The sequence below is a fragment of the Pagrus major genome, chromosome 17 (genome assembly GCF_040436345.1).
Source record: "Pagrus major chromosome 17, Pma_NU_1.0".
In the NCBI taxonomy this organism is placed as follows: Eukaryota; Metazoa; Chordata; class Actinopteri; order Spariformes; family Sparidae; genus Pagrus; species Pagrus major.
In genome coordinates, this window is record NC_133231.1 from 6,624,460 (window position 1) to 6,649,915 (window position 25,456).

The 25,456-nt window shown below is 41.3% G+C and overlaps 2 protein-coding genes across 5 annotated transcripts in view; both read right to left on the reverse strand.

Moving 5' to 3' along the window:
- Nucleotides 1-29: 29 nt before the first annotated feature.
- Nucleotides 30-7,521, reverse strand: pnisr (PNN-interacting serine/arginine-rich protein). Of its 4 annotated transcripts, none has more exons than XM_073484908.1 (12): nt 7,443-7,521; nt 6,809-6,917; nt 6,453-6,629; nt 5,881-6,116; nt 5,333-5,495; nt 4,313-4,503; nt 3,965-4,105; nt 3,760-3,859; nt 3,108-3,161; nt 2,491-2,685; nt 939-2,061; nt 30-388 (listed from the first exon to the last, which is right to left on the reverse strand). In XM_073484908.1, exons 2-12 carry the CDS (start codon nt 6,894-6,896, stop codon nt 355-357), a joined length of 2,502 nt encoding a protein of 833 aa, XP_073341009.1. In that variant the 5' UTR covers nt 6,897-6,917; nt 7,443-7,521; the 3' UTR covers nt 30-354. The 4 variants fall into 4 exon arrangements, with proteins under 4 accessions (XP_073341009.1, XP_073341010.1, XP_073341011.1 ...); XM_073484909.1 differs by lacking the exon at nt 7,443-7,521 and adding an exon at nt 7,338-7,356; XM_073484910.1 differs by lacking the exons at nt 30-388; nt 939-2,061; nt 2,491-2,685; ... (1 more) ...; nt 3,760-3,859; nt 3,965-4,105 and having other exon boundaries at nt 4,415-4,503; nt 5,945-6,116.
- Nucleotides 7,522-14,343: 6,822 nt separating this feature from the next.
- usp45 (ubiquitin specific peptidase 45) overlaps nt 14,344-25,456 on the reverse strand; it is a 36,677-nt gene continuing 25,564 nt past the window's right edge. Inside the window, exons 12-18 of the mRNA XM_073485112.1 lie at nt 24,895-24,951; nt 24,547-24,678; nt 20,536-21,199; nt 18,572-18,669; nt 18,353-18,439; nt 17,930-18,074; nt 14,344-16,486 (exon numbers count right to left, since the gene is read on the reverse strand). Coding sequence (XP_073341213.1) covers nt 16,356-16,486; nt 17,930-18,074; nt 18,353-18,439; nt 18,572-18,669; nt 20,536-21,199; nt 24,547-24,678; nt 24,895-24,951 — 1,314 coding nt within the window. The 3' untranslated portion in view covers nt 14,344-16,355. The remainder of the gene's footprint in view (nt 16,487-17,929; nt 18,075-18,352; nt 18,440-18,571; nt 18,670-20,535; nt 21,200-24,546; nt 24,679-24,894; nt 24,952-25,456) is intronic.

Genomic DNA, 25,456 nt, shown 5'->3' on the forward strand with positions numbered 1-25,456 from the left:
CGCTGCAGTAAAGAGACATTGAGACAAGCCAAGGAACAAACAGTTTTATTGGACATCTTACAATAATGTTTGGGAGAAAAAGTGAGTCTTGTTACGCTTTAAAATGATACAACTTGAGTCTATAGTGTCCACAGAGTCTTATTAAGCTTTGCATAATGATACAAGTGAAAACTCCTACCATTCAAAAAAGTCATGTTCTTCAGTCACTTTAAAAATAACAACATATGTACAAAGATGAAAGAAATGTATGAGGAGGGGTTCACCTACACAACTGCCTCTATAATGAGACAAGCCTGTTCAACTCATGGAATTCAAAATGGTAAAGTGCACAGATCAGGACGTTAACTGTGCTCCTCAGCGTCTGCTACGACGGGAGGGGGATGTCGACCTGAAAGAGAGGCGTGGACATCACGTTAATACTGCACCAATCAAACGTGCCCAGGCAGACTACACAATACAAACATGCACAAATACCCCCTCCCACCAAACATACTGTACTCTTGAGTACAAAAAGCTATACAAGATCTTTGAAACTCTAGAAAGCAAATCTACCCTGCAGTGTAAGGCAAGACATTTCTGTTTTACTAAAGCCTTATTTAAGTTTCCACATTTTAACAAGGTGCAACAAAACAGCCCTGGAGTCTACAGAGGCAACAAGGGAGAATATTGAAACTTCATTTGACTCGTTAGAAATTCAGAAATGGCAAATTTGCATCTGATCAATAAAACCATCATAACACATTTGAACCATTTATTGCATCAGACTTTAAATTTACACAGTTAAGCAGATGTGACTGCATATGACAGTGCATTTCCTAACATTCAGTCCAGAATTTTGCTCTTTAAACGTATTGATTAAAAAGGACTCCAGAGAAATCACAATGAGACATACAATGAAAACATACAGTAGGAATAAAAGAGAAAAAAACGAATACTACCTTGATCGCGACTTAGACTTGTGTTTGCGGCTTGCCTTCTTACCAGACTTGTGAGATTTTTCCGTCGATCTTGAGCGACTACGTTTGGATTTTTTTGATTTCTTTTCCTTACTAACTTCAGGTGTAGGGGATCTACTTGAGTCAGAGTCTGAGCGCCTCCTGCTAGCTTTGGCGGAGCCCTTCTTGCTGGATTTGCTATCCTGCCGTGAGTGCTTGTCACTCTGAGAGTCCGTGCATGAGTCACTCTCTTTCCTTTTCTTTGATTTGCCATTCTCCTCGGTAACTGCAGAGCTTCCTTTTTCTTTTTCCCTATCCTTCTCTTTGGCTTTTGGCTTGTCCTTCTTTCTATCCGAATCTTTCTCTCTATCCTTATCCTTCTTTTTCTTCTCTTTCTCATGGCTATGACTCCTGTCCCTCCTTCTCTCTCTGTCTTTGCTGGAGGCCTTCTGTTTGTGTTTGCTGCTACGACTGTGACTGCTGTCTCTGCCATCCCTGCTCCTTTTCCTCTCCTTCTCCCTTTCTTTCTCCTTTTCTCTGTCTCTGTCTCTGCTACGACTGCGGCTGTCTCTGGCCCTGGCTCGGCCCCTGTCCCTCTCTCTGGATCTGGACCTGCTCCTGCGGCTCCTGTGCTCTCTGGAATCACTGCGGTCTTTCTTGTGACGGCCTGATCTCTCAGCACTGCTCCTCCTCCTGTCCCTGCCCTTCTCACTACGATCACTGCGATGTCTGTGGGAGCTGTGGCTGCGGCTTCGCCGGCGAGCCTTGTGTGAGGAGGAACGGCTACGCCTTCTTTTCCTACGAGGGGAGGAGGATCGAGAAGAACTGCGGGAAGATGCCGAGGAGGAAGAGGAGGAGGAAGAAGAACGGCGGCTGCTGTGACTGGAGGTGGAGCGGGAGCTGCTGCTGTGACCATTGGCTGGGGAGTCGCTGCTGCCTCGCCCTGATCGCTCCTTCCCTCTGCCGGGGTGCTTACTCTCACTATCCTCCTTTTCACTACGAGACCTACGCCTCTCTACCAAGGGCTCCGCCTCCCTCTCTTTTACTTCCTGTTTGTGTGGGTTCTCTGGCTGGCCCTCATCATATTCCCCCTTTTCTCTGCTCAATCTCTCCTTCAACATCTCTTCTGTAGAAAAAGAACAACAAAGACTCGTCTTAAAAATAAACAAGGAAACATCAGGAACAATCTACATGGCTGTCACATGAACTATGGTTGTAATCTTGAATGATGTTTAAGATGAGATCAAGTCAGCATTAGTTTGTATCTTTTAACTCCTGGTCACACGGTGAGCATTTGCATGGATTCACGTTTTCACATCTTATTTCAAAAAAGTCTCAACATAACCCTCTGCTGTTTGATTACTACTCTAACTTGAATGCAAACAGAAAAGAAAATTCAGAACACTACTAGTAAAAACTAGGCAGCAAGTTCTGGGGAAAAAAAATTATATCAAGTTTATTTTGATTCAGTGTTGTAGCTCAACATTCAATCAGTTTGAGGGATTCTAGCGTGTTCCTAGTCTAAATGTGCAGAGAAGAAGTTATCATGTTTTACCGCGTGCGAGCAGAGCCTCTTGTGCTTGTTTTTCTTGCTGCTGCAGCATCTCCCGCTCTTTGCGGCGGAAGGCGTCCTGCTTCTCCCGGATGCGGTGGCGCAACTCCTCCTCGTCGGTGTCGGAGGATTCAGACCCATGCACGCTGCGATCATCCTCATCCTCACTCTCATCTGAACCATAGTCACCAAGCCCACCTGCCACAACAGAGCCCCCAATTGTTGAGTTTTGGAAAGGACGAAGATCCATTCTTACAACCAGGTTTCACTTTTAAAAGCCCTCAGTCCCAACCCAAGGTCCCAGCACTTAATCCTGTATGACTTTATATTTCACACTAATAAACCCCTTTAACAAACCAATACATATCTCTCTTAAAGGAAAACTAATAGAAATATGTTGTACTCAAATGCATGCCTCTATCATCAAGGTGCAAAACTAAACCCAACTCAGTCACTGAGATTCCACTTCCATCTGAATGAATCTTTAAAACTGGATTGTGTATTTGGGTCTTTTGTCTCGTGCCAACAGATGTTCCCAGGTTTCTACAAACAACCCGCCATTAAATAAAATTAAATATTTTCCTTCCCTCCCCCCCAGTGACAGAAAAAGGGATACTCACTGAGACCAGTCAGAGAAGCCAGTGCACTTGACTGTGCCAGCTGTTTTGCAGGAGCTTTGATTCACATCAACAACAGGAACAACATGTTAAAACACATACTGCCATTTTCTCAAAGGCAAGAGAGTCGCTAGTGAAGGGGGTCACAGATCAAGCACTATTCACAAGAGCTGCCATTGGTAACAAGAGAAAAAAAAATGAAAAAAATGAATGGAGAAAAGAGAGAAGGTTAACAAACAAAGTTCCATCACACAATCCAAGTCAAACAGTCGGACCAATCTGTACTAATGCACAGTCTCTTCAATGGAGGAAGTCACTTGTATCTACAGGTGGATGCTGGTCACAGTCAGTGCTGAGACTTTATTCAGTCATATCATACAGTCTTTCAGCAGGACCTTCAATATGATGTACCAGAAGGTTTTTAAATAATGTTTGTGATAAACATGGCTCTGCTCTCTCCTTCTGATGCATTAGCAGAGAATGGTTGAAACTGCACATCAGACATACTCCCATGTTTGCTGTGCTACTTTACAGGGCTTAACTGAGTTGAATTTAAAGCGATAATTATGCACAAAATGGATTCTCTTCAGATATAAAATTAATGTCTTGGTGATAAGTATAGATGATGCATAAACTGGAAAAGACAAGAGCAGACCTCGAGTGGCTTTCCTGTGAGCCTCTTTGGCAACATGCTGGATCTCTTCATTAGTGACCTCAAGAAGGATCTCTGTTAGAAGTGTTTTTGTGATGATCATCTAAAGACATGTGGAAAAACATAAAATTCAATATTTTCATTAAGTCCCTCTTCAAGAAACAGATCAACTACATGCAGAAGAAATAATCTGAGAGGTCACACTGACCAGCTGGAATTCCTTTTCCTCTTCAGTCATTTCAGGTTCACTGTCCTCTGCAGGAGGAGATGGGCTCCGGCCAGAAAATTCTTTCTTCACGGAGGTCTTCTCGTCATCGTCATTGTCATCATTCCCTTCATCGTCACTGTCCTGATGCAGACAGAAAGAAACACACATATTAAATCAACAAAGCGTGCATCTTTTGTGAGGGTCATCATTGCTTCAAGTCTGGATACATGCGCCACAGAAACAAGTTCATGACTTTGGATGTCCTTTTATTTCAAACAAAACTCGCAACTGCAACCGGTTTCTAAAATAAAACAATTTTGCTGTCGAGGTCAGAAATGGGTTGCTTACAAATTTACTCTTGCGGGGCACACGTGGCCCATCCCCCTCCTCGTCTGCCTCATGGTCTTTGCCGTCATCTTTTGCCATTTTCGCACGCTCCTTTTCCATTCGCTCTCTCTCCAGCTTCTTCTGCTTCTCTCTGTCCATCTTTTCAAGACCCTCTCGGATCCATGCAGGTAGTGTGCGCCTTTTAACAGCATCTGAAGGTGAAGTCCGAGGTCAAAATGAATAACCCACATACTGTCATATTGTTAAGATAAATAAGGCCCTTTTGAGCCTCTACGTTCTAGTTTACAACAACTTGTAAAATGACCTCTTTTCTCATTGAAGAGAAAGAATGAGTTGGTCTGAAAACTATGTTACAGAGCTGCAACTAGTGAATATTTGTTAGCAATCAATCTGCTGATATTGTCTTTGATTACTCATTTTGGATAAAAGCATGTCAGTTAACAGTGAAAATGCCATTCAGAGTATTCCAAAGCTCAAGGTGAGGTCATGGAATATTTTGTATTGGAGCAAACCTACAAGAGCAGCAAAGTTTCACCACTGAAAATCTGCAATCAGCATTTTAGCTTAAAAACTGACTGAAACAACTAACTACTATGAAAATAGTTGCCAATCACTTTTCTGTCAACTGACTAACTACTAATTTCTGCTCTAATGTGATAACAGTACCATGATTTGACAGATAATGGGTGATTTTTACACATTTTACTTTTGATTTAAGTCACATTAGGGCAAACATGTTAGGGATGAAAACTGATACATAACAACAGAAAATCCAAACAGCACTTATCAGTAAACTGTACCTAACAATAATTTAAAAAATACTACTTATAATGGTACTTCTCATCTAGTCTGGCACACCTAGCAGCAAGTCAATCTCCGACTGTGTCAAAAAAGCACATTTTATGTTGCATAAATAATAAACTGAAGTCCCCTTCTTTGAGGTGTAACAAACTGTGCAGCACATACATGCACCTAAGGCAAACAGAAAGCTGCTTATTAGTTGAGTGCAAACACACTCACCTAGCGGTGCTGGGGCCTCCTGCTTGACAGGGAGCTGGATAGGGGATCTGGGCCGTTCTCTGAACCCAGGCGGCCTGGTATCTCGTCTGTTCTGAGGTGGACCCTGCCAGTACGGAGGATGGAAGCCTGTGGGTGTGGGGGCAAAGGATGACGCCGCTCCATGCTGTGGAGAGACAGCACAAACAGAAAATTAAAAAGGTAGTTCAAAGCACAGAAGGTCCTCTCTGGCATGCACTGAGTGAACAGGGGATTGTTGGTGTCTCCCAGATTTAGTTAGCTGACATTCATCATCACTTCTGACTGGGCTAGAAAGCCTGTTTGGTTTAGAAAAAAAGAGAAAGAAAAGAAAATCAGCTACTAAAGTAATACCAAACCATGCTGGATCCTCAACAAGCCAACACTTTCCTCTGCACCGCATCAAAGCAATGACTGATACACCTAGATGCTTGGACCCGGCACAGTTTCTATGGATTGCTCCTTCCTGTGTTACTTGGTAGTCACACTAAAACCCAAACGCTTCAACATTTTCTACTGTAGCATCTGCATACCTGATAATCAAACTGGTTCATGGCCATGGGGGCCATGGCGTAGCTGTCGGGCTGTGCCCCATACCCATGGCTGTTCTGGGGGTAAACCCCGTGGTGGGCTTCAGAGTTGAACTCTCCGCTGTCCTGGCTGTTGCTGTCCTCGCTGGGGTTCACCACATCCATCGGTCCTGACCCTGGAGGGATCCAGGCCTGGTCAGGGGGTGGAGGAGGAGGGGGCTGGCCATGCATTCCCCATTCTGTTGATGACAATGTAATTAATGAACAAAAGCCAAAGCAACATGAATGTCTAGGTGTAACCACAAGAGGAATTTCTACTGATCATACTTGTCAACATCTGCTGAAGTGGGACTTCCTAGTTTATCTAAGTATATTCACACCAAGCAGCACAAATTGTGTCAAAAAAAGAAGGAAATCACACAAATTCTCTTAACAAACAACTGCAAGTCAGCACTGAACTTACAGACCAATTCCTGTTCCATTTCCAGTACAAAAAAGGAAAGAGAATGGTAAAGAAGAAAGAGTCAATAGCAAAATATAGAAACTTGTTACAGTTCAAGGGGTTAAACTCATACCTGGCTGCCACATTCTGCCAAACGCTGGGTCACCCTGGAAGGCGCCATGGTTGCTCTGTCCAACAGGTTCAAGGCCTGGGATGTCCTGGCCATTGGGCTGAATGTTCTGCGGCTCTGATCCTGTCGACTCCTTTTGAGCTATCCATGCCTGTGCCAGGGCAGCCCAGTCCACTTGACCTTTACAATGCCAGAAAATATATATGCACATATTTGAAAATACACCGATACAGAAGGTATCGAACGACTATTTATAGCGGCTATTTGAGCAGTGGGTGGGTGTGCAGAGGCTGCCTGCAGATGCACATTTTATTTTTGACAAAAAATGCTTTCTTGGTGCATGTGCATCACTCACTAACCTGGATCTTGCTGGTGCTGGAAAGACTGCATCCACTGCTGCTGGCTCAGAGGCCACTGCGGCCAGGGCTGTCCTCCCTGGTCCCACATCACTCTCCTCTGGATTCACACCTGAAATACCCAGGCCAGCGAGAATTAGACTTTTATTTCGAAGCTCGGCATATAATTTGCAAACATGAGAAGAGCAGTAGCCGTTTATGTGCTATAACGTTACACCGGTGTCTCGTCTATTGGACCAGAAAAGAGCGAGCGTTAGCTTCGACATAAGTGCTAATGTTAACCGGCTGTCTGTAGGTTAGCGACTGCAGCTAACTAGGAACCCTTCCCTGTGTTAATGGCGGTAGCAAATGCTACTTAATATGGGGTCTTGAGTCATTACTGACGCATGATTCTGAAATACATTCGGGGGCCAGTGAAACACAACCTCTAATGCTGCCTCTGGTGAGCTAAGGAAGCTCACCCGAGCTAGCGGCAGCTAACGTTAGCTGAGCTTAAATTGAAAGCTAGCAGATAGTAGCACCATTAATTTACCGGGTGAACAAGAGTGTCTTCGCATTTAAGTTAAATTCCATACGAGTGTGAAAGTGGGATGGAAACTAATATCAGCGATGTGTTTTAAGTAACACAACCCCCCACCTTTTCCAGACAGTTTCTCTCCACCGTTGCGCTTCCAAATCAAAATGGCTGCACCTCCAGCAGCGAACTCCGACTCGGGGGAAGTGTGAACCGAGGCTGTGCTGATGCCTTCATGGCTACCCGGAATATTGTAGTTCAGTTGTAATGTAGTTTTAGTAAGCCTATAATTTTGTGACACTGCCTGTCGTATAAAAGATAACATCGTAGTTTCCATTTCCAAGGTACTAAATACGTACGTTCATCATATTTAGATCATTATTAGATCAAAATATAATGAGCACATTAATCAATCGGTAAACATATTCGACTAGTCTAGCTATCAACCAATTTAAACAGGGTCACCAAAAAATGTCAGCACTGTTGAATTTATTGCATTCTTGTGGGTAGTCTTTGTTAATTTTTGGGTGAATTACTTAGTTAAACTATCAGTAACACTACACCTGTGGTCCATTTCCCCACTAAACAAAGAGTCTCGCTACAACTTCTTCGTTTTGAAGTAGAAGCTTACGAGCGGTACGTAAAGGTAACACTGAGACGAGGCATCCCTGCTGAGATGAGTACATTTCAAGATTCATTTAATCTCCATTATGCAATAAAAGACTGTATGATAACATTTCTATTATACTTCCCTGAGATACATACACACAAAAAAATATATAAAGACTGATAAATAATCATCAAATCACAAATATAAACTATTCACAGTTGAACGATGAGCTCCACAGTCTCACAGCCTGAGTAGTTTGGTGGTATGGCAGCAGATACTTCTGTATCTTTCGCCACACAGCAGCAGGGTTAACAGACTGTGGCTGGGGTATGTACTGTCTTTTGGTAACTTTTGGACTCGTGCAAAAACGATGCCAATTTGTGGTATTTCCAGTCAGAATGCTTTCTATTGAATTATCTGCAAAGGTTGATGAGAATTTGGCTTTTCTCAAGCTGGTAAAACCACAATCCCGAAAAGACTGAACAGTCATTTTGGTGTCTGCTGTTATATTACATTTTGATTTATTCTGTAAATATGTGAAATGTGCTCATCAGATCTCACTCCTTGTTTCAAGTGTTGGCGGTGAACACCAGCATAAAGATAAGAGATTTTGACTTTGAAGCCAGAAGGCCGCTGAGCTCACCAGAAGCCTGCCCTTCTCAGTTTAAGATAAGATAAGATGAGATGTATCTTTATTGATCCCCTGTAGGAGAAATTGAAAGTTCCAGTGAATTACATTCAACACAGTTATTATCAGTTCAGGTACAGTTGTTGTGATGTCTCTGTGTTGTTCTGAAATGTTTTTTTAAAATGAGCTTTGAAAGACGGTTACCTACAGACTTCCCAAGATCATCAGCCAGACTCAGAAGTACACCAGGAGCCTGACCGAGCAGCACCAGGAGGCCCCCAGCTCCAAATTGCTCCATCCAAGAGAGATGGTGATGGAGATGGTTCCCAAAGTCCTCTGAGGCCTCTGGCTGCCTCCTCCAAACACCAACTTCAACATGCCCTCCCAGCAGCTCAGTAAAATGGCTGTTGAAGTCACAAAAACAGTTGAGGACTGGGTCTTGTTATAGCACCACCATGGCGCCCACCGAAACTCTGTGTGTATGCTCAGGAGACAGACCACGCACCAATCAATAGGGCACTTCAGTTTTGGTTAATACTTGCCCTTTGTCCAGCAGATTTTTAGATACGTGATTGTGGCATTTGTGGCGCCCCCAATAGTCGTGCTTAAACTGCTTTGTTAAACCTATTCCCAACCTTGGCCTGAAGATATCTTAGTTTTGTAGTGATTGGACCAATGGTTATTGAGTTCTGGCCAGTGTATTCTAAACCACACAGTGACCGATCTTGCTCATTTGGTGTTTGTTCACTCCAGGTGTTTATTCTCCAGAGGGTGTGGCTCTAATCCAGAATCTATAGCTGGTTATAGCTGGCTCAAAGCAGCTGAGCAGTGGCTCTTGTGTAAACAACCATTACAACAATGACACACTCTTATCTTTAATGGGAATAGATTTATTATGTCACATTTAACACCTTTAATACATTTCTTTCAAAATATCACTGTCACAATTACAACAACACATTATTATTGCGCAGTGGCGCCTTAAGACTCAGCGTCCTGGTTTTTGTGCAGCTACACAGAGCTGCAGTATTTTGTCAAATTAATATAACATTAATGTATATTAAACCTTTGATAATTCATGTTTTTATATCAACATGGGGTGTAAAACAAAAAACAACAACAGAACATTTGATTCCACGTGTTTTAAAAAGACAGTGCCTCTTCTGATGATGCTGATTTACTATAGCTGCTTTAAAATGACTGGTTGGTTATTAATGTGGATTAACAGCATGTCAGTGGTTGAGCTGCACACAGCCATTTGGCCAGTAGTCTGGCGTGAGTATTTGGCACCTGCCACAAGCAGCTGCTTGTGTCCACATCTTGTGTCGGACAGATTTACTGTCATGTTTACCACTTTAACTTTACTACTTAAAGTCAAATATGAGGCAGGGTTTTTCAGTTCAGGTACAAATTTGGGCAAATTTGTAAAGATGACATGCAAAGAAAGAAGATTGCACAATTTGTATTGCTTAACTTTCTGTGTACCAAAATCTGCATATGACAAGTACTATGAGCAATAGAGATTTTAAAAAAAGGAGCAATATGTGTCCGATAGAGGGCAGCATTGCAAGAGATTGAGGCCATAGGAGGGAAACGCTGATCTGAAGGACATAATCAGCAGTGCAATCACAACTGAAATTGCAATAAGAATGCGTAACTAAGCTTAAAATATCATTGTCCCATCACGATTTGTGTATTCCATCAAACTAAAGTATTGCTTGGACGCATTCTTATGATGTGTATGACAGTTTTAGCCTTATTCTTTCAAATGGACTTGGGAGCAAATGAAAAATAAAGATAAAAACATAACTCAAAGCGATAGAGTCATTGATACAGCGTGTTTCAATCTGTCTCTATTGTAAAATGATATTGCTGTAAAAAAGCACAATGAAATAGTCAGAGGGTTGTGTTGATCTGCTATCTTAAAAATAACTTGCTCCGGAGTTACCTCGTAACCACAATTCCTGCTTCTTAGCACAGACCTACATTGTACTGTACATGAAATTAAATGAACCTCTTTGTTCAGAGTTCTGTTCATTCAAATACCAAACCAAAAGAAATAAAAAAAACAGAGACCCAACATTCCCCCATGATCAAGCACTTGGCGACAGTGGTGAGGAAAGACTGCCATTTAATAGGCAGAAACCTTGGAGCAGACCCGGGCTCATGGTGGGCGGCCATATGCCTTGACCAGTTCTCTGGTTACTTCTTCTTGCAGCTGGTTCCTGTGCAGCTACTGTTGTTTTTGGTAGAACAGCACGTATGCTGTTTTCTGCCACAGTTGACAGATCGCTCTGGCGGTTGACTCTTTGAGTATGTTGTCATTGTACATGAGCCAACGAAAAAGTCCAGTTTAGTCAGATTGTTGGACTGGGTTGATGTGAATCTCTGGAGCTGGATGATCAATACAATACTGTGGCTTTTAGTTCATACCCCATGCAGGTCCTGGTACTCAGCATCTGGAAGGCCATGTGAGCATTGACGGGGCAGGTGTAGCTCATGGCCATGTCGAATGCTGCTTGTTGCAGATCCATGGACAGAGACCTCATCTCATTCAGCACACAGTGGAGGAACTCATACACGTCCTGCAGAGAAATGCACAGAACAGAGAGCTTCAGAAGGTGCACATTTGACTAAGTGTGGTACTGGGCTATGTGTTGTAAATAAAAAGCGCACAAACCTTCTGACTGTCGTTGTCAAACTCTGACTTTGACACAGCAATCATTTTTTTAAATTGTTTCTCCATCGTGTCACTGGAGGAATGGCAGAGTTCCACATTCTCAAACAATCTTGAGACAACAGAGAGGAAAGAGTGGAAGATATGAGAGATGTGTATATTCTTAGTTTTTTAGGTCATGTTGACCTGCAAAGTTAGCAGAGAAACCAAAGAGTGATCTAAGCGAGTGTGTGCGGAGGTGCTTCACCTGAGAAGCTTGGACTGGGGGTGGAAACTCCACACCCTGACATACATTCATCTTACAGTGTTGCTCTCGTGCTTCACATACAATTGAATGAATCTTTTGTCAGGACAAAAAAAAAAAACAAATGCAAAAGATATTAAATGCCATGTACAATAAATCCCATATTCTTGTTCCAGTCACATGGTCCAACCCTACATGATTAAGAAACCCTTGTCCATCACCTTGTTATGGTTTGAGTTTTTGAGTTTTGCTATTTCCTGTTTTATTTAAAATTTCTCGTCATGTTTTGCTTGTCATTTCCTCCCTTTGTCTGTTTTCCCGCCCGTTTTGCTCCTAACCTGTGTTATATTACTTGTCACCCCCTGTGTAATTAAGTCCTTGTCTTCCCCTCTCTCTTTGTCAGTTCTGTCTCTTCTGTTTTGCACTTCTGTTCCTGTGCCTCCCTGTCCCATCTTCCTGTTGAGTGTTTCCAGCTTTTGGTTCCCAATTGCTCGCATTATTTCTGGTTTGTACTTTGCTCTTTTGGTTTGTACTTTATTTTGCTTTTTGTTTCTTGGAATTCTCCTGTTTTGTTTTCTGCCTTTAGTTGCTACATTTTGGATTTTCAGCTTTTGTTATTAAAGCTCGCTTTTCGTTCCAATCACTTGCCTTCCTGTGTGCTCATAAGGTATGTATGACTTATGATTACATAAGATTGATGTAGAGTCTGATGCATTGATCAGTCCTGGGTATGACTTGATCTGACAATCTTAGCTTAAATCAGTTGCTACACTTGTCAGAAGGCCATCTAGGCACAAACATGACACCTCTATATCTAATCAATCTAATAAACATTAGACTATAAGTAATAAGAGGGAACAACAATTTAGATTTCATGTGTTAACAATTAAATTTCTCGTTTTCTCACGGTAACGCTTGTTTTCTTGAGATAATGAGATAAAGTAATATGCTTTCACAAGCAAACGATCACACGTTATCACAAGATAATGGCATTCAAAAATTTTACCTACAGCCATTATGGGCTTCGGCATGTCGTCCCTCATATATTGCTGCATACACAACAATATGAGCTCAAATTATCTGTAGATTTTTGCTTGATATTAACCCACAATCATACAGACATACAGGTACTACAAGGCTTTCCTTTGAGCAGCAGGTAGTCCCCTGATAATCCCCTTAAGTTTACACAGACCCCAGTGTGCAGCTCTCTATGAGCCTGTCCTCTGATCCCTGAGGAGGAGGAGGAGCAGGAGGAGGAGGAGGAGGAGGAGGCATGTATAAGAAAATAAAATCTCCCTGTTGCTATCAGGTATCCCAGTATGTCCACTTGTATCTTTCACAGGTAAAAAAAAAAGTGAGAAGAGGTACTGGAAACAATCACCTGAAAATACACTCAGAAGCACACGTCTTCTTTTTAATGTTTTTTCAACTTGATTTATTTCTTGCGCTCCATCTCATTCATGTGTGATGGCAGTGTTTTCTTTTATTTTCTACAGAGATGTTGTTGCTGAGCAGAAGACACACATCAACAGAAGGTGAGCCTCAATAAAAAAAAAACATCACAGCTGCCAACCACATTCACACTGGCCTGTGTGAAATAGTTTGACTGGCTACATCTGTCTAGATTGTAAGAGAGAACAGGGCGTTTCATCTGCAAGGGACCACCACAGAAAATTCAATAAAACTACTGATTTACTTTACCTCAGTCTCATGTTTATTTTCGACCACATGTTGTTCATCAGTTTTGGGCCAATGCTTATTGAGTTATGGCCAATTCATTTGGAACCCCACCCTTTGCGAGGATATTTTGATTGATAGCTGTATTTCAACCAGTCTTGCTCATTTGTTACAGAAATATGTATCCTAGTCCCACCAGGCTTTATATCCAATTTGGTGTTGACTGAGTATGGTTAAACAAAAACACTCCACCTACATCCAGTGTGAGTTGAAAGGCCTGATGTCCATTTGCTCTGTAACTCCTACTGGGTGTTACCATATCTGAAATAGGTTTAACACATGCTCTGTTTTAGGAAAAGGTTACGTGCAGGTGTTGTTCAGTGCTCTGTCGTGTGCTGTGTTGGTATTAATAAGCTGTGGTGATGTACATGCAGTGTGAGGGGCACAGCCTAAGGCAGTCTGAGCATGTGGACGTTTGCATGAGAAAATGTGTTTAGCGTGTTGTGTGTTAATGCAGGGTGTGTGCAGTGTGGTGTCAACCAAGGTGAGACTGACAGTGACAATGGCGTGCATGGTGAGAGCAGTGAGATTTAACCTCTGCTGCTGGTACGTTTGGGGACAGTAATGAGCATTCCAGCATTAGTTTCTTCCAACTGTCTCACACAGGGGGAGGGGTGCCTTTCATTAAGTGAGATTAAATCACATCTAATGCTTCAGCAGCATGTCCCCGAGCCAAAAGCCACCCTCTCCCCTCCTCCTGCTTTAAAAATAGACAAATACATTTCAGAGAAGATTTGCTCTTTTTGTTGGTGGCGGCTTGACAACCTGTTTTAATGTTCCAGCAGCATGACTGGGGTGTCACAGTGTGTGGGAACGAGAAGACGTGTAAGGCGATGTTTTTGGACGTTGCCCTTTTCCAGATTCCACACCCACCTCCTCTTCACCAGCTCGCGACATGTTCTGAAGCAGTGCTGCTTTGCACCCGTCAGGGCGGATCACCGGTGAAGATGGGCTGAGTTTGGCACTGCTGGATCCGCAGCGACAGCCGAGAGCATCTCGCTTAGAGTGAAAAACGGTATGACATTGAGTCCCAAGCAGAAACAACAAAAACCTTCTCTCTTGTGGTCCCTCTTCTGCTAGTGCTGTCGTACAAGAGAGGCTAAAGAGAAAGACGAGTCTTGTAGAATATTCAGTTCATAAATTAGATTTATTTTGATACAGTATGGAGTTATACTCATTCCAAATTTTATCATTTCATAACTGAAATTAAATGATTTTCTGGAAACCATTCTGTCCCTGCACGCCATAAGCACCATGATTTTGTATTGTTTCTAGTATTTACAATAACATATACTCCTTATTATTTTTGCTTACAGTATGTTATACTGTACATAAATATGCCACACATCTCCCTCTTTGCATTTGACTCTGCATATGTTTCTCTTCTCACCATGCACAGGTTTCTTAAACCTGAAGCATAGGCACTGAATTTGTCCTTGTTTCAAAAGAAAATAATAAACCTCTGATACATGTGTTTGACCCTTTCCCTTCTACTGTTTTGGCAAATGTCCGACAAGCAAGAAAAATGTTTTCATCTAAAATACTTTCATACAAAAAGATGAACAGCTCATTAGACATTTCAAGAATAGGCAATACATTCATTAGAACATCAACCCATGCACATTATAGCAAAGATGTTTTTTTTCTAGTTGGGCTAAAAGCCTTCTGGGTTCCTTTTTTTATTTAGTTTTTGCTCAACCTTACTGACAGTATGAGGGAATTAAAAGTCACAGCGCTGACTCTTGGTTGAACATCATAATGAGTTTGCGTGTGCGCCTGCAGTTACAGTAGAGCTGAAATACAATGAAGGCAGACAAGGTGCTTTGTTGGTCTGATAAACACCCGAGTACGTTTGTGCAACAACACTCGAGTATCGCACTGATGACCTTAAGAGAACCAATGTTAAAGAAACTCTGTATGAAGTAAACTCCTTGTGTGTTTGACTTGCAGCTGCAAAACTCGTCTTTGGCAAATGTAATTCACTGATAGTCTTACATTTATACATTCTGATGTACAAAAAGAACAATCCATTCAAAGTAGGCTGTAAAAGAACTGTTGTGCTACTCCTTGAAGGTGCTATGTGTAGCAATTTAAACCAGTTTTTCATGTAAAACTGCTATAAGTTGATAGCTTAATTATCATCATCATCATAAATAGCTCACAGGCTTTGAACATTACTAGCCATGGTTTACCACCACTGGTGCTATATTATTAGTGCTTGAGTTTCTGAAATGTACAACCATAATTCCCATAAACTCTGTCACCAGTGATATTGCTTCTTGTCACCATGCGTTATTCTCTCTGCTGAAAAGGACAAACATGTCTGAAGTCATTTTTCTCTGTGCATTTTTTACCATCCATCGTCTGCCTTTGCCAGAAACAATCAAGCACACTTCTTATCAAACCTGAGCCAGTGCCACACAATAAAAAACCTTGTGTATGATGCAGATAGAAGCAAATCTTCTTCATAATGGTCATGCTTGTTTACGTTAATTACACTTTAATTTAATTAACTTTAATACTTACTCAAATTTAATGTGGCAATGGTTTACTGATGTGCCAATGATACACATAGCACCTTAAATCTACATTCTCCCGTCTCTCACTCACTCATTCACTCATACATGTGTGCGCACACACAGTTGACATCAACTTTTCAGTGCTGAGCGCAGTTTAGCATGCGATAATTCTGCTTGTTTTCCTGTTAGTTGCTGTAGCGAAACTCTTTCATGCAGTTATCTGAGGCACGTGATCGTGACAGAGATATATGATAAACTGAGCTCAGGTTCATTAACTTGTTTCTCCTGACCTCTTTTTAAAGGGTAGGGGTTTTAAAACAGGAAACATGAATGAAAATCTGGGCTATACCAAAGCAGAAAATAATAACTTAAACATCTGATGTGTTTTATATATCTATATAAGATATTCAGAAGTCCCTATTTTAACCGAGAATTTGTATGCAAAAGACACATCAGTCTTTCCTCTCATGTGAAACAGGTGAATGTACAGTCAAGTCTTTACCTTTTCTTCCCTTCGCCTACTCACAGATGCAGTAAGAGGAGTATTACAGGCATGTACCAAAAACAATACAAAGCAAAACAGAGATCTAAGGAGAAAATACTTCTAGTATGCTAGTCACATTACAGCATTTCCTCGTAGAAGAGCAGGTATGCCTGAGAGTTGAGTACCCTTGACTCTGGTACCGTCTGAACGGTGGTATCACTGATGTACACCCACTGGCCCTGGGAGCTGCTGCTTGCATCCCTTGCACCTGAAACACGCACAAGGTGTTAATATCACGGGGCACAGAGATTCAATTGTGAAATAAGTAACTACCTGGTGTTGCATTTGTCATTTAAAAAACAGAAAGGCATTCATCCATTGGTGGTGTAGGTTAACAGTTGTGTTCAGTGTACAAATATAGTACATAAACTAGAAATGTACCAATACCATTTTTCCTCCCTGATACCTTTTCTGATACCTCAACTTCGTGTATTTGCTGATCCCGCATCCCAATCTGATACTAGTATATATTTTTAAATGTACAACATGATAAAAAAAACAAAACCTGATTGAGTATTTTTTTAAACGGACATCTCGGGGCATATGTCGGATTTTATGAACTTACTGGGAAGCATGAACTGGATGAGACCCACGCCGAGCGTGACTTCTGCCTCACAACAGTTACTAATCATGCTTCCAGCCATTTTCAGCCAGAGCTAATGTCTGCAGCCATAAATAATAACTGTTACAGCAAGCCCAGCTAATCAGCCAAGATCTGAGGAGGCCCTGTCAACATTGCAGTCCAACTGCAGCAGAGTCAATAGATGTCTTATCTTAAAGCTGCTATGTGAAAACAATATTACTGTAGACAAACGTGAAAAGCACTGCAGATGGATAAATGTTTTGTTTTTGTAATGTTTATGTATTGAGGAGTTGCAGGAGAAGAGTTGCAGCTTTTATTTTGTAGACTGCTGTCGTCTGATTATTGGAAGGACTTTCTGAATAAAAGGGGAATTTAAATGATGAAATATTAGCCATGTGCAATAACATAGATCATTGAGGATGCAATACACTGAGATGCATCGAGAATCGTTTTGCATTCAAATTGTTGACAGCTGAATCGTAATTGAATCGTGAAGCCGGTGAAGATTCACACCTCTAGTACTAGCTGATACCAGTTTCACTATTTCAGGCAGTATTGGAGGAATTTCGAATACCGCTATCAAATCAAGCATTTTGTGAACAAGCACAATGCCAAAGATAAAATAATGCTACACTAGTGGGAAACATTGGTGTAAACTTCTCAGAGCTGTGATGATGTAGATGTTCCAACAGATAGATGCTGTATACCACCCTTCCAGCGGTCGATCTAACATGTTTGATCCTTATGTCATTACCAACCAATGGATCCAGTGACAATATGTCAAGTCGTACATTATCTTGTTAGCAGCAAAGACAAGTTTTTCAACTTCCTTTCAGCTCTACTGTATACTGTGAAATCTAGACAATCTCCTTGAGAAGCAGAGAAAAAGAAAAAGCAAAAACAACATGGATCTACAGAAGACCTGTGTTCATGTTGTGGACGTCTTCAATGTAACACAAGTGAGGCCTTTACTGCAAAACACTGGCTGCTTTCATGAGTAGCACACAAACACAAAGAGACAGAGAAGATAGAAGGTCTTAAAGAAGCTCAGAAGAGCCAAACCCTGACCTGATAGATTCTTGTGGTGCTGTTCTGCCTTCTTCTGTGGAGCGCGCACTTTTACATACGCAGTGTAGTGGCCGCCCCGCATTGAGCCACTATGCTCAACAATCCCATACAGGCTATAGAGGACACGCTCACCGGCTGCAAGGTTCTATCAAATAATGAGAAAGTGGATTAGCAAAAAGGGAAACACATGCATAAAGGGATAGCTACAGAGGTAAAGGTCTCCAGGAACAGTAACAACCAAGGACATTCTATACAAACTCATCTACTGAAGAAAGAATAACAGAAACCTTAAGTGTTGTCACAGAAAAATAGTGTTAAAAAAGAGAGTTTGTAAACTCCTTTATCAGAAGTTTGACATGGACAAAATTAGTTTACTTTCAAGTATACTGAATATTCTTCGACCTTGCATTAGTAGTTTAATACCTTGCAGGATGCTGAGCAAAATGGAGCCAGATCCAAGATCAGGGGGAAGTCAACATGTCGGTTCACTTTTCGTAAGTTCATCCCTGCCTTAAAATACAAAAACAGAACCGCTATACATTAACATTTATGTCACTGTTGAGGATATGTTAAAAAAACACACACAACTTTTGACAATCTGCATGATAAAATGAAGGGCAAGAAATGGCTATGTGTACTCACCTGATGGAAGCGTTTAAGATGCAATGTGATGACAGGAGGCAGCGAGGATATCAGCATTTGCTTCCTAGCACTGGTGTAAATCTTCTCCAACTTCTTATCTATGCCAACAACAAAAAACACATCAGCATCAGATTTAACTGTTAAAACATTAATTCTGTTCTATTCAAAGGAGCAAAATCATGACGTGAAAAAAACTGGCATCAGTGATTAAAACAAACACAGAAAATAGCAAATGTTTGTTACAGGATCATAAAAACATCTGGAGCCATAGAGAAACTGACAACTGCAAAAACGAAAAAACAAAAATTCAATTCAAATTCGTGCATTCAAGTTATAGTTAAAATGTCTGTCAGGTTAATATGTTGTGAGGACTTTGAAGAAATTTTATGAAAAGGTTTTAGGTGTAATTTTTTCAGTGAATGAGTATGAATAATCATGCAATCTTCATTTCGGAACTACTTTTACAGAGGAGTTACGGAGAACTGATAGACAGCTTTGTCACATGGTGCAACGTCAATCACTTGAAGCTCAATATCAGCAAAACTGAATGAACTTGTGTTCGTCCACTTGCTGCATGTCTATCAGGGTGTGTAACGTTCATTGAGGAAACCAAAAAGCAGTCAAATTCCTGTATGTGTTCGCATGCATGGCCAATGAGGCTGATTCTGAACATAAAGTTGTACGCTGACATCAAGTGTACGTACATTAAGGACAACCCAAAACATAAGGCCTCCAGCCAGGTCTATTGCTGGCGTGGAAGCATAAAACATAGATGCAGATTGTTAACCTTCATTTTGTGAAGTAACACACGTTGCTACTGATGAACAGGGTCAGGGTCAGGCGTCTCATTCAACAATTGAGATGCAGATATATGAAAGGTTTGGAACATTGTCAGCACATAGCACAAAGACACACAAAGAAGTGAATTATGCTGCTCATTGAAAAGTTTCTATGGATGCTTTCATACTTTTTTCTAGAGCTAAAACTGGTTGTTAATGGAATCTATTAGAGCTGAAAAGAATTCAAGTTGGCAATGTCCGCCAGTCTCTGTTAGGGAGGAAATTACAAAAGTGTTTACAGACAACAATCAACCCTACAGGGGATGAGAGTGAAACATTGAAAAGATGGATTATGGGTGATGAGTGTGAATCATTTTTAGTGGGGGAAGCAGAAAAGGTCAGGAGGGACAGTAATAGTAACAGAGTTAAATAAAGGGTGAATAGACGGGCATTCACTTGATGCAGAGCGCTCTGGTGTGTCAAAATCTGTTCCCCTGTTGATATGTACTGATAAGATGAGGGGAAACCTGCCTACATATTCATACACCCAGATGTTTTACTCTGCCTGGGCTTCTGCCATTTGTTTTTGGCTTTGGACATTAGCCAGACTGCTAGAGGTAGCCATGTTGCTAATGCTGTTTTTGCAACAACGGCGGCAACAACCCGGACAAGCTAGGAGGGAAGAAAATGAAACAACTATTTCGGGAAGCAGTCTAACTAGCTAGTTAACAAAGATAATATGAATGAAATGCGACACAATGCTTTAAAAGTAACACCTGAATGCACCATGTAGAGCACAGAGCAGGCAGCTGTTTAGTGCTGGACATGGTTCAACAGTCCAACGAAGTTTGGTTTTAGGGGGTCAAACAGTGTTACAGTGCTAAGAGTTTTATGACATGTCAATGTGAATCAGGTAAAAGTTAAAGAGATGAAGTTGTGACATAGTGGCATCAGGTTGGTGGGGGTTGGGGGTCGCAGTTCCAGAAGCTGGGACTCGAGACCGTGGACGTTTGTATCGCGGCTTAGGTCTTGGTTTTAATCGTTACACCCCTAACTTTAAGGGTTTCCTACAGACAACCTCTGTCTTAATGATTAGATGTACATGAAACTGCTCTACATCAATTATTTGCATGTTAGTAACCTGCAGACTGCTTGCTCATCTTTAAGGCAAAGGTTTTGTCTTACCGGCTGAGCTGCTCTTGCGCAGCTGCTTCTGTCTGCGCTCTGTGCAGCACTCACACAGCAGCTTGTTGTTGCCCATGAGCAGTTCCACAGAGGTGAACTGGTGGAGGCAGGACTGGATGGAGCACTCCTTGGAGCTGGGTGTGTAGCTGTGCGACAGTGCTTGGAAGGCTCCCTGGTGGTGTTGATGGTGGAGGTTATCTCGTGACTGTGTTTCTCCCTGCTCCTCTTGAGAACAATGCGTAGAAGAAGAGAAGTCCCCGGAGGTGAAGCCAAGGTTAACTTTAGACACTGCAGTAACTAGCTGCTCTACGGCGCCACCTTGCCTAGCTGAGGATGATGACAAAGGGGAGGAGGCAGAAATGGGCGTAGGAGATGGAGTGAGGGTGGAAGAGGATGATGGTGTGGATGTGTGCCCGTGGCTATGGCTGGAGGATATGCGTGGAGCCCACTCGCTCTCTGAGGCCTCACTGTCAGCGTCATTACTGCTGTCTTGAGCACCCGAGTCTCTTTCACTGCCATCTGAAAGGCTGCCGGCAGCGGCCATCTTGCAAACTGAGACACCACGGGCTGATCCACCAGCTACCCCCTCTTCCTCTGGCCGCTCCGCACTGCAGCCTGCTCCCTTCTCCTCGACAGAGCTTGAAGACCTCCTGCTCTGCTGCTTCTGGAGGAAAGAAGAACAGATACATTGGAACTTTGCAGAGAGAATTTCCAAACTACATAAGGGCTGGGACTACTTTTTGCCCAACTCAAATATGAATAAAAGCATTCACACTGCAAGTAAAGGTGTGCAAAGGTTCTAACATTCTTATGTATGACATTGTAGACTAGAAAGGGATGCTTCAAATTCTGTGCATTCATCTAGAGCTGAAACGATTACTCGAGTAACTTGAATAATTCGATTACAAAAAATGGTCGAAGCAAATTCTCTGCCTCGAGGCTTCGTTTAAGTCCTATCACCCGCATTATGTTGCCTGCTTAGCTCAGGGATAATTTTTCCACACGGGCTGTTATTGCGGACACACACCACTACGTTCAGAATTGGCGCGATGGTGGAGAGCCAAGAAACCGTCCGTCAAAGACAGAGAATGTCCAAAGTTTGGGATCATTTCACACTTAAAAAAGAAGATAAAGTGCAATGTGTCTACTGCAAAGCAGAACTGGCGTACCACAACAGCACGTCAACAATGATTCAAAATCTGAACCGAAAGCATCCAGTTGTTAACGCCAGCTCACCAAGCGTCGCCGACACAAGGTAACGCAAACATTGATGTTAGCTAATTCAACGTAGCCTACCATCGCTAGTTAGAACGTATGGTATTTGTAGAGGCTGTAGCCTGATGTCGGTATGACTAGATATCATGTTAAGATGTGGAAACTAATTTGTGTTAAATTGCAAGAGAGTAATAGCCTACACCTAATAACTCCTTTCCACACACACACACTCAATTCAATTCAATTCAAATTCAAAGGGGGCTTTATTGGCATGAAAGTTTAACAACAATTTTGCCAAAGCATCTGTCTAAACACTTGGACAGAACACAACAAATAACAACACAAACAAAAAAGATTGATTTACATGAATTATATATACAGTATATACAGTGTGCGCGCGTGCGTGTGTGTGTGTGTGTGTGTGTGTGTGACAGTCACTCACTGTCCCTCAGGTTGTGGCATGCTGACACATATTGGGCAGCAGATATGCCCTATCTCCCTCTCCCAGGAGTATTTTTAATTTTGATATGTCGTTCAGCTCTTTGAACTCTGAGATTACGAATTGAACTTATTAAAATAAATGTTCCTGGTTTCATTGAATGTTTTACATTGTAGGAGAAAGTGCATCTCTGTCTCAACCTCACCTGTTGAGCAGTGACCACATGTTCTATTTTCTTTTGGTTGCCATGATTTTTTGTGTCTTCCTGTTTGGATTGTCAGTTTGTGGTCACTGAGCCTGTACTTGTTTAGGATCTGTCTCTGCTTTCTATCTCTGACAGTAGAGAGATATTCTGCTAATTCATAATCTCTTTTTAGGGCTAGATAACATTCTGATCTACTTTGGCTTTTAGTTTCTTCTTTCCAATGTTCCAGGTAGGTTTCTTTACATTGTGTTATAATTAGCTTTACTCTGATTGGTGTTTGGAGAGCAGTGTTGTTGTGAGGCTGGTCAGACTGTGTCTGAGAGGGGGCAGTTAGCCTCAGTACCAACTGACATAGGGGACTCTTTTCTGGGCTCAGCTCTTGAGTTTGGAGGGCTTTGGAGTGGAGGGTGTCTCGGGGGCTGGATTTCAGGTGGTTAAAAAAGTTGAGCGTTCTCTTTTGAATGTTAATTATCAGTGGGTATCTGCCTAATTCTGCTCTACATGCATTTGTTGGTGTTTCTGTGTACGTGTAAAATGTGTCTGCAGAATTCTGCATGTAAAGACTCTGTTGGATGTTTGTCCCAACGGGTATAGCTCTGATGACTGAGTGGACCCCAGACTTCACTACCATACAGCGCAATGGGCTGGATGACACTGTCAAATATTTTAAGCCAGATTTTGACTGGAATTTGGAAATTATAAAATTTTCTCGTACATTTTGCCCCCTATACCACAGTGTAGAAGCCTGTAATAGAGCCCTTCATGCCAAATAGAGTCGAAAGCTTTCTTGAAGTCAATGAAACAAGTGAATATTTTACCATTTTTTGTTTGGTGTACATGTTTGTTAATTAAAGTGTGAAGGGTATACACACACTCTCTCTCTCTCTCTCTCTCACTCACACGCACACACACAGCCCTATCTACCTCATCTAGGTACCTTTGGAAGTTTGTTTTGTGATTACAGCTACTAAGGCCAAATGGCCTGGAATTCTTATTTATATTTATTTTTATATACATTTATTTTTTATAAATTGTATACCTCTTTTGTTATTTTTTATTCTTACATTTTTGTTCATTCTTTATTCTCAGATGGGTTGTTGCAGGAGATACAATCCTTTTTCTCTTTGTCTTAAGAAGACAAAACTAAGGCCAAATAGCCTTTAGTTGTATTTCATAGTTTACATGTTATACATGTTTCACAGTAAGTTGACATTACTGTATTGTTATTTATTTGTTTCTGCAATGTCAGTTGACACTTAAATGCACTAAATGGCTAAGTTGCAATAAATGGGCTTAGTTTTGGAGCCAACAGTTGGAGTTGGAATAAATACCTGTAAGTTTTTTTCAGGAATAAAGGCCAATTGCTTGGTCTATTTAACAGGCCTGTCATTTTTGTTATGCATTATTTGGTATTGTTGTTTAATAATGCAAAATTATTTTTTATTAGATTACTCGATTAATCGATGTGATAATCGGTAGAATACTCGATTCTAAAAATATTCGATAGCTGCAGCCCTACATTCATCATTTTAAAGTGGCACGTGGTTCTGAAGAGAGACTTTTCAAAGCTACAATAGCGACAATACTTTTGTAGGCATGGCGAGAGTGAGACTGAGAAACACTGAACATAACTTTATTGAAACTTTTATATATGACCATAAACATTTCTGCTTGATTCACACTGGATGGTATTGCGTGGCGCTTGTTTAACAATGAAGACAACTCCCATGATCCCACACTGCTTCACAGCATCATCAAACTATGTCCTTCGTTTTCATTGTATTAATTGAAAGTCCACTGTATTCATTGAGGGATCCATCTATATATGTTAAAAACCTTTATGAATCAAATCTGACAAATATGTTATGATATTTGCACATCTGAAAATAGATCTACTATCAGCTCACCTACCATTGCACCATATTTGACTTATTGTAATTGTTTTGTATTTCTCTTAGTGGCAGGGTTACAAAGAGAATTTCACTTTGTGGGATCTAAAGGGCCAGGCTTTGTCTTTTATCAAAATCACACACAGGAGGAGGAAAAACTGAAACTGACATGAAATTTTAAAAAAGGCTAAATTTGGCCAGGTTTTGCGCATTGCAAAAATATGTATTTACCATCACATACTTCATATACAGTATATCCCTACCTGTCCACTCAGCTTCCTGGTGTTTCTGTTGACAGAGTGAACTGTAGATAGGACCTGGTCACTGTGAGTCACGTGGGTGTCCTGCTCCCGGCTGCCCTTCCCCAGCCTACCAGGGTTGGATGGTTTTGATATCTAAGCACAACAAATAAAACATCAGCAATTCTAAGGGGAACCATAAATAATATGATGTGGTAATTACTACCTTTTTCTCCTGAAAGAAAAAAAAAAGAAGAAGAAAGAAACGTACAAATTCTTACTCGTTAAGTTAGATGCACTGTAAGAGTGATAAATCTTCATCTTTTAATATTATTTGCACTGATTCTTTAATCAACATTTGTAGTATCTCACCCTCTCCTCTATGATTGGTAAAGAGATGTCTATGAAAGCCTCCTTCACTGTGGAGATCTGAAAGAGAAATCACATGAAAGTCCGTTTCAGCATGTACAGTATATTCATCAGCTTCCTTAATAGTCATAATCAAAGCCATTTGTTAAGAATAAACGTCTATTTTCAACAAGTCTAAGAAAAGATCTGGGAAGCGGTTGATTCTTTGATTTTTCCTCTCCAGCCCCACACCTGGTGCTCTCTACTTTCAAGGATATTCTTTAGTTTTCATAGTGCCAGTTGCTTTGTTAACAACTCTGAGCTCCCACATTTTATTGTAAATGCCTGCTGCAAGCCGTTGGTGTTTTGAGCTGGTCCTTGAAGTGCTTTTCTGTTTTTTTTCTGAGGTTGACTTCTGTTTTATCTAACTTCAGTAAATTGTCATCCTTTGGTTGTGGGTTTTTAAGTAAAAAAATGTTCCCTGGATGTGACAGCTAGAAGGGAAATTGTAACTAAATGTCTGTTAGCTTCACTTCAGGCCTGTGACAAGTATACCCAATGGAGAATAACAGTGTAGCTGGAAAGC

Excerpts from the sequence above, each read along its gene's own strand:
- pnisr (XM_073484908.1), bottom strand. The coding sequence starts at position 6,896 with ATGTGGGACCAGGGAGGACAGCCCTGGCCGCAGTGGCCTCTGAGCCAG. Across the intron at positions 6,117-6,452 it reads TGGCAGAATGTGGCAGCCAG|AATGGGGAATGCATGGCCAG; the intron begins GTATGAGTTTAA and ends TGTCATCAACAG. Across the intron at positions 5,496-5,880 it reads TGAACCAGTTTGATTATCAG|CATGGAGCGGCGTCATCCTT; the intron begins GTATGCAGATGC and ends GTCTCTCCACAG.